At 39.8% G+C, this 18,283-nt stretch overlaps 1 protein-coding gene across 8 annotated transcripts in view; it reads left to right on the plus strand.

Annotated features, from left to right (window-relative positions):
* satb1b (SATB homeobox 1b) overlaps positions 1-18,055 on the plus strand; it is an 84,985-nt gene extending 66,930 nt beyond the window's left edge. For 5 of the 8 annotated variants that reach the window (XM_032558678.1, XM_032558682.1, XM_032558685.1 and 2 more), the window contains 2 exons: positions 10,983-11,189; positions 15,625-18,055. In XM_032558678.1, coding sequence (XP_032414569.1) covers positions 10,983-11,189; positions 15,625-16,248 — 831 coding nt within the window. In that variant the 3' untranslated portion in view covers positions 16,249-18,055. The remainder of the gene's footprint in view (positions 1-10,982; positions 11,190-15,624) is intronic. The other 3 variants (XM_032558680.1, XM_032558681.1, XM_032558679.1) reach the window with 1 other exon arrangement.
* The last annotated feature ends 228 nt before the right edge of the window (positions 18,056-18,283 follow it).

Genomic DNA, 18,283 nt, shown 5'->3' on the forward strand with positions numbered 1-18,283 from the left:
CACACAGATGTTTAATACGCTCCGTTTTAGATGGAATGGTCATTTGCCTTTGGTTATTCTTTCTTTGCTCCATCTGCCTCTATTTGCCTTCTCGAAAATTCCCCAAACGCCAAACTGAGTCGGCAGCCATGACGTAAACGGCCACACAGAGCCGGTCTACATTGTTTCTGGTGCTAGCTCTGACACAGAGGGGGCCCGGTTTCCTGCGCGGTCACGTCTCACTCCCCTCCGCACAATGCGCGTCGCGTTAGCCGTCAATCTGTTAACGCTGACAAGTCGCCTTATTGTATGCTCAGAGGTTGCGACCTCTTTCAGAAAACGCTCACTGTCTGGCTAAGACCTCTCCGTGTCGCAGCTCCAACAGAGATTTAGTGTTTGGCATGAAGAATTCAGACCGACGCTCACAGAAAGAACAGAAAAGGATGGTGGCACAATCTGGAACGCCGGCACTGAAAACAGACATCAGAGTTATGTTTAGGTCATTTTATGATGTGAAATATTTTTAAAGGGGAAAATTTGAAATGAGTCGGATGGCTGTAAATACATCCCTCCTGGAGGCCTAGCCATCATTTAACAAGATTACCATTTGTCAGCTTTATTAGTTTGTTTTCAAGTTTGCTGAACAGAACTGTAATCAGATGGTGGTTATGAGAAATTATGCAGAGAATAATAAAACTCTTTGATCACTCAGTCTGCTTTAGAAAATGGCATATTTTTTCCAAGTACCTCCATTTCGACTTTTTTTCCTTTGCCTCCATGACAACGAAACATATTCAGTATCTCTTCCTCTGAGCAAAAGTTGCAGCTCCTGCGGTGACCTTTAGCTAAGACTTCCTCGCAGTCACAAAAGCCTCCTCAAAAAATAAAAAAACTAAACTAGTGGCATCTGTTGAAGCTTAAGTAGCAGGTTAAAAGAGGGGCCAGTATTGTTAACAGGTTTGTCACTTCAGCAAAAACAATGTTTATTTAAATGAGTTGCAGCTTTTAAAAAAACACAAAAAAACTAAAGTTTGCATTCTCTAAAATTCGTAAATGCTGCAAGCATTATTGTCTTCATTATTTGAGTATTTTATGCAATCTATTATAGGTATTAATAATTCTAATTATTATTATATAATTTTTCAATCCTATTTTTGTCTTTTACTGACTATCTTGTAGTAATAAAGCAAAATCAGACAGCCAAGCACACAGATTAAAATCTCCCATTATTCTCCCATTCATGCTGTTAGATTAAGGGAGGAAACCAGAGTACCTAGAAGAAAAAAAAAACATTTCCACAAGGAAAATATTCAAATCCACAGAAAAAAAACAAAACTGAGCATTGAACCCCAAATATTGTTTGGGGTTCAAACAGTAAATCAATTCAGACCTGAATATAACCAAACCAGAAACTAATCAGGACTTCATTTTTTATCCATATTTGACATACATCTTCGTTTCCATGTTTGGGCAACAACCCCATTGCAATTGTCACTCTAAACTAGTTAAAAATATGTTGTCAGGTGTAAATCTGCTTAATGTGAATGAACCGTTAGAAATGATGCAACAATTTGTCGTTGCACACTAGAAGTGCCACTTTTAAAACGTCCTAAAGCCCATTTTTATTTTTAACACTTTGAGACTTCTTTTGCTCTTTCCATATGTTGAATATTCATTGATTATTCACCTATACTTGAAGTGACTTTCCTTTTTCTTACACAGCACAGTAAAAACACTAGTTCTCCTGTTTTTCTTTCCCTTCCTGCCCTACAGTAAACTGAACACGTTTCAAACCATCGCTTTCTGTTTGCACAGAAAGCCTTGCTCTGGTCTTGAGACGAGCTCCCGGTTACTGCTTATTGTTGCGTTAGATTCACATATGCCTGAGCATCAGGAATATCTCAGTAGTCTGCTGTCGTCAGCAGATGGGCGTGCACCGTGGCGTAATGCATTTACAGCACAGCACACCCCAGCTTTGTAGGTCGAATGTGCATGTGCAGTTACTGGTTTGGCACGCTCAGAGAGGACAAACAGGTTTGAACACACCGTGTTATCGACTGCATTTATCTGCACTGTGTTGTCTGCCAGCGCTGGACTTTTGCCAAGTTCAAGGAGGAGGAATAAAGACAGTAATGCATTGTCTTCCCCCCCTACTTTAACTCACCCCCAGCTTGAGACACAGGAGAGATTTGTCTGGCTGCCCCGGTAACCATCCTCTCCTCCAACCAGCCAGTCACAACAATGGCCACAATCATTACTTCTCTTCTTTTTCGCCTCTGTTTTAATTTCTGATGCATCATCTTGGCCTTTTTTGCTTCCAAATTCAGCCCTTACTGCCCTTACCGAGGCTAAAAATGAGGCCTCAGTTGTTGTCGCGCAGCAATACGACGACGGGGAGGGGGATAAGCCTCCAATGGCAAATTGATGGACATCTGTTGGCTTATTTTATTTATTTTCACGGTGGCCGAGGTCAGCTTGATGGGGCTGATAAGGAGCAAATGAGATTAAGGGGAAGGTGTTGGTGCAGGCAGTGTGACAGACCACTCTGTCTGTCCTTCTCTGTAGCGTCCCTGTTTTTTGACAGCAAAGCCTGCTTTTTTTAGAGGGTTTTTTTTATGTTGGGGATTTTTGCAGCAGAGGTTTTGTGGTGAATGGCTCGGTGGGTGGGTTTTTCTGACAGAGCTCTCATTGGCAGCTTGTGACTCCTGCACTCACTTACACGATGCACTTCATTGCATCGTTGGGGGAAATCTTGCGGATGAATTCAGCTATTGTGTACCTAGGAAAATGTTTTCACCCGAACACGACGGTTGCTATCTCTACTTGGACTAAAAGATTTTCTTCTCTAGTTCATTGGATCTTCAAATGTTGCAGCTTCTAAGTTTACATCACACTGCTTGGTTAGTGCATTTGAATAATTTAAAATCAGTCAGTTTTTCAAAAAGTAAAGAGATTTTCCCTTTATCTAATCGAATCTGTGAGGTAAGTCAAGTACTAAAAATGTGGGGTATTTTTCACTACTCATTAAAATCATCAAAACTATTAAATCCCTTAATTCGTGGTCTATAAATGCATCAACAAAAAGCATGTACCTTGTTTAGAGACGTACTTTTGTACAAATAGGTGGACAGTTTTCTAATGCTTTAGTTTTCTATTGAATTAAAATCTATTAGCTAATAATATTCAGAACTTTCCTCTCTGTGTATGTAAGAGTGCTTAAAAAAACAAAACAGAAGCAGAATTATTCAAAACAGAATCAATAAGTAAGACATCCAAGAAAACCTATACCTGGGATTGGCCAGGAAAACCCAATTGGTGTTTTTTTAAATAAGAAAACTGTCTTGGAGAATGTTGGTTACCGGCTTATCCATCTGGTATGGGAGAAAAAGGAAGAGTACTGGATCATGATAGTGCATTGTCATGGTTCAGAGTATCACATTTTTCTCAAGAGGTCTTAAAAGTAATTAATGATTGAATTGCAATAGACTGCAAAGGTCACAAGCCAAACTATGACAAAAGGAAGCAAAACTTTGACAGAAAATGTAGCTCTTGTTGTCCACAAATGGATAATCAATGATTTGGACACAAAACTGGCACAAATACTGTCTGAAAGGCCTCATAAAACAATAACACCAAATTTTTCTTTGTCTTCAACGTCACCACCACCTGTAAGACTAAGACCTAAACAAACCTATCAACAACCACAGGCCTACTTTTTGAAACTTGAGGAATTGGAGCATGACATTGGTTTAAATATTGTTTCTTTATCTTTGAAGTAAGATCTCAAATTTTCCTAGAAGAAGCTTTAGACTGGACTTAAGTGCTATTGATATTTTTAATTACCCTTTGAAAGTGTTGAGCAGTAAGAAGTCCGACATGACCAACATAATTTGGTCTAAGTATAGATCAGTGATGAGTATAAATAAGTAAATAACTAAGGAGCTGACACACCTACAACAGGCACCTCAAGGCAGTATTGGGGCAATCGTGACGGTCTCAATGGTGTTTACGTGTCGTTACCATAGCAACCAACAGTCTAAACGATAATTGAAGATCTGGATACTCAAAGGATGTTTAACTGATGCTTTGGATGGTGTTGGCATTGCTTAGCAGAGTTTGGTAGGAGTTGTATTGTGGGTTTGCATATTTCATTTCTCTGGCATGGGCATGGCCAAGAGGACGAGGCGTAGTTTTAAGGTACCATGTACTCAATGGCTCCAATGTCTGGTCATGTTGTGGCAAGGTGATTTCTTGAGTCACCTCTCAACCTTATCCAGACCTAAAATGCAGCCCCCATTAAACCCGATGCATTGCTCTTTACGTAACACGCCAACTTCTCGTCAATCAAATCATTGTCGTACTTCTCAGAGGTTTGCATGAGCACCAAATTAGTTTCAAATACAGGCCACTTTTAAATTTTGACTTGATTACATGACTTGCTCAGAAGAAGTGGAGCCACCTGCCAGTAGCTGCGCTCCCAGTGACGAGGTCATCAGAGTTTGATTGGAGGTTCGCCGGCCACGCCCTTTCCTCTGTGTGAATGCCCGGCTGGGTGTGGCGTAGCTGCGCTCACCTACAGAGTAATTCACTAAACATCTGATAACGCAGCACATTCCTGGAGCTCTCAAGACGAACACCTCCAACTGATCCCAGTACAATACCGCGTTGCATTTTACACAAACATCTGCAAACTGTGGATGAAATGAACCTAATACATATTAAACAAAAACTGGATGTTAGAAACCTTTGACATCTTGACCTCACTAATAGTTTAGTTCTTGGTTTTTGTTTCCTCTCAGACATTGTTCTCTGAATTCAGCCACACTAGTATGTGGTTTATTATAACATGGCTTCATGTGAGGTTTGAGGCTTCACAGCCTGCTTACTAAAAGTAACCATCTTACTTCTGTTTCTCATACGAATGCAGGTCATCCGTAAATGAAAGTATTTCTTCTCATCAGTCACTGCAAGGTCCCTAAGTCTTCTAGTTCCTGTCTCTGTGCTGTTCTTTCAACCAGAATGGTTAAACTGTAACATGGGAAAATCTGAGGGATGCATAAATGTCCCTGTTAGTCGACAACCGAGCCTGTTCTGAACTACTTGTTCTATTTATTTATAGAGAGCCCTTAATGATCTACAACAAAACCCAGAGTACACTGCATTGAAGAGCCCTAGATTTTTGTTTTCTGGAACATATTGCGACACTTTAGCGGCAGGGGCAGCAAGTTCTGTGATCCAATCAAGAGCAGTCGGTGCTTGTCAGCTGCAGTGGAGAGGCTCGGCAAATTACATTAAACAATAAGGGGGAAAACAGATTTGCAACAGGGCGGTAATATCACAAGAGTGCAGGAATGTCAAGCATAGAATCATGTTGATGCTTTGAAGTTTATTAAAATATACATATATTCAAATGGTTTCCATACACTTACCATGAGCATGACCCCGGCGTTTTTTATGATGGGCTGATTAAAAACGATAAAACTCAAACAATGATATCAATAAGGAACATCTTGGTGCTCTTCTGTTGTGGATAGCGTTGATATGTAGATGAATAATTCTGGCTGGATGCTTGTCCTCTCTCTTTTCACCAGAATTTGTAGAGTTAATTTAATTAGTTGATTTCCTGGAATTTGTTGGGTCTTTAGGCATTATCCACATATTTTCATTAAGTTTGATAATGAGGCTTTGGATAATTCTCAGCGTGGGTCTGCTGCTTTTTCCTCTTTAAATCCAATTTCATTGCGTCTTTGGGAACATCCTACCCCGTTTGTATCCAAGTTTTAACTGTCTAGCTGTCGACTTGAGGTAAAGTTGAAGAATTTGAAGATTTTCTTTTTTTTTTATTATTCCACCCAATTTATGCAAACAGGGCCTTCTTTCTTGGTCAGGACCGTCTTTGATGGGTTCCAGTTCATGCAGACTTGAGTCATGATTTGCTCCTGACCAGTTTTCTTTCATATAAAGGAGGCAGTTTGGGTGACTTTTTTTTCTGACCTTGGGAAGGTGTTGGCTAAGGCTAAAAAGACAAATCAATTTAGTAATGGATTAATCATGGAGTATATTGACTCAAAAAACGAGAATTTCAGTAATGAAGCCAAAACCGTACAAAGAATTTAAACAGTTTGCATTTAACATATAAAAAAACAAACCCTTTCCCTCTGATGCATGAATTATGATCCTTTGTGTCAGAATTTTTTTTCCATTTTTTAAAATTCTTTTCTTAAGGCATAAAAAAGGTAGGAACATTTTTTTGTAAAAATAATTTTTTTTAAATTTTTTTTTTTTATGTGATCAATTGTAATTTTGTCCAAATACAAAGTTGTTATTTGAAAAATACATCAGTAGTATTGTTCCTTAGGGGTTCTCTGATGTCACAATATTTTTTTTACTTGCAAGAGTCGTCTACAGTAGAAGGAGGGACCGGGTCGGTTCTCATGCTTTTTTGTCTGTCGGCCATATTGTATTTAACAAAAATAATTTCTTGCATTTGCAGCTGATGGCCAGTAGTTGATGGTATATTTTATGATGCATTAGTGTCCACTTCAGTGGTCTGTGTGCATTTATAACATAAAAATCCACAGGAAGCACAAGAAAATGGCTTTTAGATTGCTGTCCACTGTAGTGACCACTATGCATGAAAGGGTTAAAAAAATGTTCCACCCAGAACTCCTAAAGTGGCTTAGTTTTAGCTTCATCTGGTTCAAATTCTGTAAAAATATCTTTTATTTACGCCCCTTTTGCTGTCCAGTTATTAATCTGTTAATCCAAAACATAATCAACAAAATCGCTCCACATTGTATTAATGTTCAGTCAAGCAGAAAAGGCTGAGCTTTTCACATGTTAGAAGTAGTTTTTCCAATGCAGATGCATCTTTTGCCGCACATCATCAAGTGTTCACTAAATAAGCTTAATAAAATGTTCATTTTATTGTTTAAAGGAATTTAATTATTTCGTGTTTATTTGCATCTTTTATTGTACAAAAAAAGGCAAAATGTGCCAATTTTTTTCTTATCTGATTAAATGATTAGTCGTCAGAATAATGGAGAGATTAATTGATAACCAAAATAATCTGTAGATGCAAAGTTTTTTAAGAATGATTCCAAAAGACTTTTCCATCTTGTGGAAACAAACTTTTCAGATTTTTAGGGAGTTCTTTAGACTTTTTCTATTTCAAAAGGAGAAACTACCAAATGCGATCATCATATTTTAAAGGAAATCCTCCATTTGCTTGTGTAGTTTACAGACAAGCGGAGGACGTGCTAACTCTTCTGGCTCTCCATGTGCATCTTTGTTCCCGTCTCGCTGCCTCTGCCTGGCCTGTGGAAGCAATGCAATTAGACAAACACAAACAAAGCTCTTGAAACTGCCATGGAAAATGCTGACTGTCCACTGTCCTCGGTGCTGGCTGGGAGCAGAGTTAACCGCTGCTTGGCATCCATATAGCATAAAAAGAAATGTTTGGTAAATTCTCTTTTTGTGGTACATGATTTTTTTTTTCTTTAAAAGCTCAACGCCGCCCCAGAACTGGCAGAGAAGTGAGAGAAAAGAGCCAAACACACATACAAAAAGAAAACAAACAAAAAAAATTCATACTTGTGAACTAATAAACTCTCGGTAGTTTATTTAATCAAATGGACTTCCTGGCATTGAAATGGAGTTCACGTCGCGCCTTTGTTTGATTGGCTCTGCTGCTTTGGGTTTAATCCTGCTGGTTTGGGGAGTGTTTGAGTTGGATTACTCCATCGTTGGGCTTGGGTACTGTTTCTCTGGCTTTGACAAGATGCTGTGTGGTGGTGTGTGTGTGTGTGTGTGTGTGGGTTGGTGGGTGTGCGTGTGTGTGTGTGTGTTCTTCAATACCGAATCAGCTGAAACCACAGACAGCCCAACCGGAGCGCCATCCAAATCCCTCTGCATGCAAATTAAAAACGCAACAATAAACGTGGCAAAGGAACAAGGTGGGCACGCAGGCTTTATGGCCCCCTCTGCTCCCGTCCTCCTCCTCCCCACCACCCATCTCTCCCTTTCTCTCTCTCCTCCATCCTCCTCTGCTCTTTATGTCTCTCCTGGTCTCGCCTTCCTCCAGAAGCCCTCCTGGGTTTGATGTGGCTTATGGGAGGAGTTGGAACGGGGGACGACCAAACTGCTGAGTTATCTCCTGCATGCAGTGTGGCGGCGTGGCTCTGCCCTCCGTGCGTGTCTCCGTGTGTGTCGCCGTGTTTGTGCGCGGACCAGCAGCCCCGGTGTAATCCCGCGGAAATGAAAGGTGCTGCCGCGCACTGGCCGGGAGATTACAGCGCCGCTCTGTCGCGCTGCCAGGACACACCGCCGGGCCGAGAGAGAAGCCCACAAACACGCTCTCACACACCCGGAGGCGCGCCCGCCCTCTGCAGTCTTCCGCCCTCGTTCTTTTACACCTCTCCCGCAGCTTGGGCAGAGGTCCGGTGTTTCCGTTTCGCTCTTACTCACACACTCATGCTGTTCTAGTTGAGGTCACCATGTCCGACCACGTCACCGAGCCTCTGAAGAGTCCTTCTGTCTCTACCGCTGCGAATCTGCATCTTCACTTCTTTCACTTCTCACATTTATTCACAAACCAATTTTTAACTGAGTAAAGTTTCTCAAATATGCTTCTATATGCATCAGTACCTGAAAATAGAGGAAGAGCTTAAAGGTTTACAGATATTGCCGACTACATCTTTGCTCAGACATGAACGTTTTTATTCATTGCAGTGTGTTGGATGCACATAGATCTGGATTTGCATTCATAAAGGTCAAATCAATATTTAAAGAGCAACAATAACATTGATTGTTAACAATTATAATTATCATTATGAATATTGTTTCTATGATTGTCAGAAAAATCCCCAGCTAATGTTAATATTTAAGTCAAGAGGACTTAACTCTTTACTTAAGCGTCAAGTCCTGACTAACATTTAACTCTTAGTGATAAGTTAATTTCTTCAATTATTGTTAAATAAATGATGTACAGGAACATTTGGAAAACCCCATTTTTGCACTAAATTCTGACAGATTCAAAAATATTCTTCCCCATATATAAGCTCAATGACGCAGCTCAGAGTAGCAGCAGAAATCAACTTTTACTTGTTTTTGTTTTATCCTGGCTCATTTTTTCTAGAAAATATAGAGTGAAACCAGTCAGTTTGATTGAAACAATCACCAGCTCTAGTTTTTCTTTAAACCACCTTAAAGTCTCCAGCAGCCGCAGCACATCCTGTGACGATGTGTGTTGATGGAAGTGAAACCAGCATCATGAAATCAGCGATTTCCAGCTATAATGTTAGTTTTAATGCTGTCCCTACTTCACACCTACTCTCCAACTCAGATTCATGACAGCAGTGGGTCACTCCAACCCGATCCGGTGCAGCTTTGGGCAATTAAAATAAATCTCACTCATTTCTGCATGCTGAGTTTCTTTGTGTATCCTGCTGAAATAGGGCCAGTGTGTTTGGTGTGTGTGTATTATTGCTGGTAAATATCTTTTCATTTTATTTATTCACAGGGTGTTGGACGATATTCCTTTTTTTAACCGGAACAGGCCTCACATTTTTGTTTTTATTCAGCATTGGCTCAAAGTTTTTCTGAAACTTGTTAAGTTTTACGTCACATCTGATACTTTTATGTAAAAGTAATTACAACTCTGCTTAAGATATCAATTTTGACCAAATTTGTTTTAGTTATCTCAGCAACTATTTTAGTTCAAACTTCTCCGACTGAATCCATGTATTTAGACGTATTTAATTGAAATGACTCACCCGACCTTTTAGCAAAAAGAAGCTGGTCTGCAAAAAAAATGGAGTTTTGTTTCTGGATTATGTGCTTTCCTGCCTCTTTCCTTCTAATCTAAGAGTAAACTCATGTTTTGGGGTTATTGCGTTAGGTGCTTTTATAATTCTTCACTTTAAAGTCATTTAATTATTTTCCTTACATGCAGAACCATTTACTCGTGGCATAACTGAACCTCTTATTTACTTTAAGCTTTAAAGAAACATCTAGAGTCATAAATCAACCAATCCATGGTTTTTTGTTTGATCAGTTAAATCGGTTTTCTCTGTGATCGCCGTCTTTGAGCTCTGTGTTTCGTGGCCCTCTGCTGGAGCGTCTCAAACACACGAGTCGCTTGTTTCCTCCTGAGGGTGCAGCTCAGTGTGAGAGTGTGTGCTTCTTGTCACATTAAATTGTTCCTTGCTGCTGTGCCACTTGACCTCCAGTCACTCTCGTCTTCATCTTCAGCTGCAGAGGAGGAGCAGACACACCACAGCTTCAGTTTGTGTGTGTTTGGGGGATTTTTGTTTTTTTTTAGTGCTGGAAAACATTTCTGTTAAATACCTATTCTGACTTGTTTTTCTTAATAAATTAATCGTAAATGTTGGTTTTTCAACTTGTATAACAACAAGTTTTTTTAGCCTGCGCAGCAAATACAATAAATCTTTCCAAGTATTATTGGTCTACGTTTAGTGCAAATATCTTGGTACAACTGAAATAAGACAAAACTAACTTATAAGTAACTTTTCAGCAAGATATAAAAGTTTTAAAGTCAATAATTCAGCTGGTTTTACCGCTGTATGCGCGGTGCAATGGCTGCTAGAAAAGACAAGTGTTTTGTTGTTGACCTACCATCCAGAAACCACTTGTTGCTTTCTTGTTTGTTGTACAAAGTATATGGTTGTATAATTGTGCATCTGTTTGCAGCTATTTCACAAGTTTTCACTTGTAACAAAACATTTTTCCCATGTTACAGTGAAATAATCTGCCAGTGGAACTAGAACTTTTTCATCAATATTAAGGACTTATTGATGTAAAACAAGCTCTTATATTGTGCTGAAAAGTTACTTGTAAGTTAGGTTTGTCTTACTTCAAGTGTGTTAATATATTTGCACTGTAAACTAGACCTTTTTATTTAAAATAAATCTTCACTTTGCTCGATTCTCCTGTGTTTGAGAGTCTGTAACTTGCTGAACTTTCCTCTCATTCATTTCTTCAAGGGTTGGCTTTGTGAGCTGCTGCGCTGGAAAGAGGATCCGTCTCCAGAGAACCGGACGCTGTGGGAGAACCTGTCCATGATCCGTCGGTTCCTGAGCCTCTCGCAGGCCGAACGCGACGCCATCTACGAGCAGGAGAGCAGCGCCGGGCAGCAGCACCACAACGAGCGGCCGCCACACCTGATCCACGTTTCCACCGACCAGCTTCAGGTGAGCAAGACGTTCAATCAAACAAACTGAGGAAAACCAGGCTTATAGTGTCAGCTTATCAAAAGATACACTTTTTGTATCCTACAATGTCATGTAATACGATTTATCTTTTTTATTAGGTAAAAAAATTGTCCCAGTTTAACTTATTGTGTGGAATCTCTTTAAATACGCAACAGATTCCACACAATAATAGAATATAACATGGAGTGACCGCCTGTTTAAAAGCTGAAGTTTTCACCTCCACACAGTCAGATGCATGTCAACACAACACCAAGATGGAAAGAAATGAGCAATGACTTTAAAGAAGCAACTAGTGAGCCTGAACATCAATCTGGGAAGAGTTATAAGCTAATTTTCAGTCTCAGTTCAACGCTCCTGAAAACGGTTAACAGCATAATATGGAGGATTGTTTTGATGATTGATAAATGCAAAGTGTTAGAAAGAATAGAAGCTTCTTAAAGAGACGGAGACCCAATTTCAAGGTGTCAAAGTTATTTTAAGTAATTTTTTTATGTCTTAATCAAAAGACCTCGTTATGCAGCATTTTTCTAACAACTAAAGGAAACATAATGACTTGATTATGCTATAAAAGGGTTTTATGTACATATTATAGCCCCTTTAAGTGTTTAAGCTCAGGACAGTTGAAAGAGACTGAACAAACATAAAAAGGTTGCCATCAAAAAGCCTCTTCTCCCTTTAAAAACAAAATCGATGCACTAATTTTAAGCAAAATAAGCATCAAAACTTGTTAAGCAATGTAATTTGTACAGATCAGACAAAAGTAGAGATGTTTCTTGATAGTAATAAACACAGTACCACAAGTGGTAGCAACACTTGCCCAAATCACTTGGGCGCGTCGAGACGACCGACACCGATGTTGTTGCTGCTGTTTCTAACTCATTCTGCTGCTTGTGGGCTCAATGTTGATGCTCAAGACGTAACCGACAGGATCCGGTTAAAGGATTTTCAAAATAAAAGATCCTCCAGACTCGACACATAAAACGGAAGTATTTAATTATTTCTTGCGCGGCCCGATACCAATTGGTCCACGGACAGGTATCGGTCCGCGGCCCGGGGGTTGGGGACCACTGCTTTACATCATAAAACCCCCAAAATCAACAACTGAAACATTAAATTTTTCCAACTGCCGTCATTTACAAATCAAAATGTTGGTTAGTGTTTCATTTGTTATGGTTTTAAAGCAACTCTAAACAGATTGATTATTAGTCTACGTTTAAAGGATCTCAGTGTTTCGGCTGTTTTACAATTTTCTGGATTTGTGGAACATGCAGTAGTTATGTTTCCATTAAAAATGTGAGCAAAACTTTGAATATATTCCAATAATGTCAAAACAAAAAACACAATTTTGAAACAAAGTTTGTTCGTGCAATAAGATGTGAAGAAACATGCAACGCCATCATCCTCCTACTACTTCCTGTTGTCTTCTTTGTATTTTCTGCTAGAAGTAACATCCAATTACTGATCATGTGTAGGGCTGAAACGATTCCTCGAATGATTCGAGTACCTCGATTATTAAAATTCCTCGAGAAAAATTTATCTGCCTCAAAGCTTAATTTATGTTTTATTATGTAGCGCACCGTGTTCCACCTGGATCATTATTATTTCTTACTTCCGCCTATGAGCTTTTGTGAAGTGCTGGCAGTGTTGAATGGTGTTGAATTGTGCGGTGAGGTGGTTGTACTACGAGAGCTTTTGTGGCGTTGGAATTGCGTTCTCACGGTTTTGGAGCGAACGGTAGGGATGGCGCTGAGAGAGAAAGAGAGAGCGATAGATCCGATTCCTCGGATAATCGTAAAAATATTCTATAGAGTACTCGATTACTAAAATATTCTTTTACAACAGCCCTAATCATGTGATTTGCGTGATGCGCAAAATACACAAATTTAGCAAAACTAATTTTAGCCATCAAACCACCTCATCCTAAAGAAAGCATTTTTTTTTTAAAAATTGGCCTGTTTCCATTAAGCAAATTTATTTTAATAATTCCAATTTCTAATACGCAGCTACAGATACTGTTCAGTGTCTGATGAGCATCTTTTCCCTGCTACCTCATAAATGCAAAAGGCAGTAGGGGTGTAAATGCAAAATCTGTTGTTTTTTTAACACTTCAGTTTAGATGGAAATAATTTAAAACCCTGTAGAGACCACGTTTTTTTTATCAAGCTGTACTTTTTTAAAACATAACTATAGCTGAAATTAAACCAAACATTTATAAATAGCTGTTCCACATTTTCTTTCTTGTGCTTATTTTCTTATAATTTAAGCCAGACGGTTAGTTTCATAGAAGTTATGTCTTTTATTGGACAATTTAGTTGCTAAATGAGTCATCTGATAGGAGAGAATAATCAGTTATTAAACTGCCTTTGGATCTGAATCATTTTTGCAGCCTGAATAAATTTGTAAACACTACTTGTGAGACGCAGATTTAGACTCTCTTGACAACAATCTGCTTATGAGATCCTGAAAGAGTCAAAAACAAGTGAAAAACACAATTTTTCTCATTTAATGCATTTTCAGCTAATATTCCAGGAAAATAAATAAACAACGTTTAAGAGTCATAATGAACACTTGTAAATTAGAACCACGGCAACACTTCAAAGTTCCTACTTTTCACAGAAAGCTGTTTTCAAAGATATCATTAGGCTGAACTTAGTTAACAGAGCTGCTTTATACGAGACATCTGGCGTATGAATAACAAATAACACAAAGGCTCAGTTAACGGTAGAAACATCTTAATGAAGCACAATAATACTCCTATTAAAAGTCCGCGCCACAGCTGAGTGCTTGATTTGTTTTTTTGGTTCCTTAGATACACGGCCAGTTGTTTCACAAAGGCTCTCATTTACTGGATATAAATAAGGTAATAGGATTTCTTTTAGCAGCAGATATGGAATGAGGGAGTTTTTATGCAGACTTTGCATGCAACAGAAATGCTTGTAGATGGATAAAATTAGATTATTTCTGACTTAATGGTGCAGCTCCTTACTGTCCATAAAAAAACCAGGGTTTAAATATTTTCCGCCGGTCTTTCACTAGCGCGACACGTTGGCCAAATTAACTCCCATTTGCTCAACAAGAGTTACCGGAGCTCGGTATATTGGTACAGTAAAATCACATCTCTGGGTGCATTTATGCAGCTGGCGAGCCGAGTCCCCGCAAAGTGCTGTTTTGCAAACTTGATTATGAAACACCTATCGACAGCGTCTGAGTCAGAAATGAAAACACAACAGCAGCCATTTCGCCGGGTCAACAGGGACCACGAGTTGCCCACTCGCTCCCTCTCCAGCCACACAATGAGACATTTTACGAGTAATGTGTCATGTGTTTGTACTGACGGGACTCCAAACCGAAGCCGGAGTGAAAGCCATCAACAGCGGCGAGTCAGCCGCACCGTCGCTACGTGAATTGAGCGCAAGAATGATTATTGCTGGCTGCCACTGGAGCCTGATAAGCTGCTGAGGACAGAATTGAAACACTGGTTTCCTCTCTGTTATGCTGCTTGAGTTATTTAAGTACCTGAGGGTGATGTTGTTGCTTTTCAGCTCCCAATAAAGCCAACAGCCAACCAGTGCATACATAAGGCCTGTCAGGATAACAAATTTTGCTGAAGTTATTGCCATAAACAATAATATTGTTGTTTTGACACCATTTTTAGGTAACATGATGGTAATAATGGCATAATAATACAAGAACAAATTCTCAAAGATCAATAAACTTTAAATTCTAATGAACATTAAACTCTGGAACTGGAAGACATTTTAAATGTCTAAAAGTAAATAAAACAACAGAAACAACAAATAAGATGAATTATGAAGTGTCTGTAAACAAAATTGTCATTCAATTAAAGGACTAGTTGAGCCCAAAACACCAGACTAAACACTTGTCATCCAGGTTTTGGTAGAAAAAGATAAATCCTGTAACTGGAAATTATTGTATTTGTTTTAATTTATCATGGGATTAATTAATTTATTGCTACAGGCCTAGTGGAGTAAAAAAGTATTTGGTAGAAAGTCTACTCAAGTACAGAGTAACTGGTCAAATTATCAATCATCTAATATTTAAAATTTACTTAATCAGTTGGACCAAAATATAAAGTTGAGTGGAAATTTTTGGTATTTTAGGGACAAAAATGACATTAATTCATATAAGAAAAAAATAAATAAATCAGGCAAAAGAAAAGTTTCTTTCCATAAAATACTTATGAAACATTAACAAAAACTGCAGGTGTGTGTTTGGTGAATGTTTTGTTAAAACATGTTTGGTTTTCATTCCAGAAATTTTACTCAAGTTATAGTAGAAATACTTCATAATAAAATTACTCAAGGAAAAGCAAGGAGTAAAAATACTCCTAAAAGTATATTTTTTCAAGTAACTGTAACTAGTTCCTACTCTCCTCTGGTTTTTCTCTCTCCAGGCTCAGCTGCCTCAGTCTCAGCAGCAGCACCAGCCCTCGCTGTCGCTCCACCCCTCCCAGCCTCTTCTCTCCCAGCAGCCCTTGCAGCAGCAGAACAACGCCGGCCCCCGACTGCCGCCTCGACAGCCGTCCACCGCCTCCCCGGCCGAGACGGAGGACGAGGGCGGCCGCGGCATCAAGTCCCGTGGCGGGGGGAAGATCTCCCTGGAGGCTCTGGGCATCCTGCAGAGCTTCATCCAGGACGTGGGCCTTTACCCCGACGAAGAGGCCATCCACACGCTCTCCGCCCAGCTGGACCTGCCCAAGCTCACCATCATCAAGTTCTTCCAGAACCAACGCTTTTACATCAATCACCCGGCCAAGGCACCGAAGGACAGCAACACCGCCGCCGCCGCTAACAACAACAACTGCGGCAGCACGGCGGCGAACACCAGCAGCAGCAGCAGCAGCCGCAGCAGCCCCGCCTTCGAGGAGGAGCTGACGGACTTCAGGGAGAGCGGGGAGCTGCTGAAGGAGCTGGACGAGAGCACGCAGACCACCGCCACCATCTTCTCCATCAAGATGGAGGAGCACCTGGGCCGCGGCGCCGAGGTGCAGTCCGAGTCCGAGCACGAGGTCAAGTAGGACCGACGACCGTGATGATGGCAGCGCGCTGAACGTGAGGCGGAGCCGTGACCTCAGTCTGTACGGCGTCCGGACCAGCGAGGCGTGTCTATGTGGAAATATGTGATCACACACACTGGAAAGCCCATTTCAGACTCCAAAAAAAACCCAGAACTACTTTTTGGATTTTGTAAAACTTGTAATAATCACTGTAAAGACTGAAGCATCATTTTAATAACCTGCACAAAAAGAAAAAAAAGTTATTGTAATTATGTTGACGTGGATATTTGCTGGCTGCACTCGATGTACATCGTTTTACACTGACTTCTCTTTTTGAGCTACTGATTATATTCCGAAAGGAAACAAAAAAAGAAACAAACAAAAAAAAGTTTCCCAGGAGTTCGATAGGTGTTTATGTATGTAGTTTTTTTTAAGAAATTGAAATCAAGGACCAAGTGGTTGTCAAGGCCTTAATTATGAGGTATCAAGTCTGGAGCCTGCTGGCGGATAAGTTATTCTTTTACAAAAGAGCGTAATGTGATTCTGGATCACTGCAATCACCCAGAGCCCAGGTGCATCTCTGAGAAGATCTCAATCTGTACTTATTATCTGTTAGGGAAGAATTATAAATATAAATATATATAGACATTATATTGTAACTGTAAAAATAAAAAAAAAGTACAGTCTTAAAGAAACTATGCCAACAAATGCCTTGTACTATACGGCACTGCCGATGTTAGATTATTTTGCAAAACCTTCGTCACTGTAATTTGTGAAATGCCACACGGTTAGAAATGTGAATGGATGAAAATGTTCTGTTGTCTGACGTTATTTATTTGCGGTTCATGCAGTGTTTCTGATGTAATTATTACAGTTTTCATTTTGAAACTTTGTCACTTTCCCCCCCCCCTCTTTTCTTTTTTTTTTTTTTTTAAATAATAATCTCCACCAGTCTTTTTATTCCTATTTATAAGTGTAACTTCACCGGGCAGTGAAAACAAAAAGTGTCTTAAACGTCTTAAACGGAGAAGCGTGCTTTAAAGGTTGCCTATAAAGTGCTGTCCGTCAAGCTAATCATGCTACAAGCTTCACTATTATTGTTGTATGCAATTTTTACTATCATGCAAATAAGCTTAGGTGGAACGACTAACCTGAAGCGAGCTTAGAGAGAGAGTTAAAAAGAAAAAAACATATGCAATCTGTGTGAGGTCCGATGTCTGCGACACGTCTTCCTATGGTCAACGATCCGATTGGGAAAGCTCCGGCTGTGTAAAGATCCTGTACAAAAAGTGTTTCCTTTTTTTTAAAAAGCCTTCATTTCAACGAGAACACCGGTTATTTTGTTACAAACCGACTGTTTTTGTAAGTGTTTCTCAGTTCGTCTCTGCAGAGATGTTCTAACTAGAAGTGGTTATTGATTGTTAATTACACGATTAAAAGTGTTTGTATTGTTACACAGATTTCTTGGCATTAACTTGACCAGACTCTTTCGCCCTCGGAGGGAGGGGTTTTTATTTTGTCTTCTTCTCCGGAATCAAAACACGAGACAATGTGAATTGTTTTTAAACACCCCGCTCAGCTGGGAACACCTGCTGTTTGTAATAACTGTAAATATCACATGGTATGGATCATTGATTGTTTATTATTGTAAATATATTTGAAGTTTGTGTAAGAGCTCATCGTACAAGAACTGAATTTTCTGTTGTGCCTCTTCCTCTCAGAGCGACTGTACCTGGGCTCCTCCGAACTGCTGAGTGTATCTGAAGCACCTGTGAAATCTGAAATAAATAAAAGCGTGAGGTGTGAACACCTGGGAGTTAACATCTAACGCGGCGCAGGTGTCCTGACCTCACTGAGAGGGAATCCCCCCTCACCTGTTCACACCCAGGGAAACGTGCCAGCCTGTCCTCCAGCAGCCGGCTTTCTGTCTTATCCTGCAAAATGTAATGCGGTTTGTGTTCCGGGGAGAAGAAATACAAACAAAAAAATGTCTGAGCTGTCAGAGGTGATGATCTGAGGGGACACAAAGCATGTTAAGAGGTGAAAACGAGATTGA

The sequence above is a fragment of the Xiphophorus hellerii genome, chromosome 3 (assembly GCF_003331165.1).
Source record: "Xiphophorus hellerii strain 12219 chromosome 3, Xiphophorus_hellerii-4.1, whole genome shotgun sequence".
NCBI classification, from domain to species: Eukaryota; Metazoa; Chordata; class Actinopteri; order Cyprinodontiformes; family Poeciliidae; genus Xiphophorus; species Xiphophorus hellerii.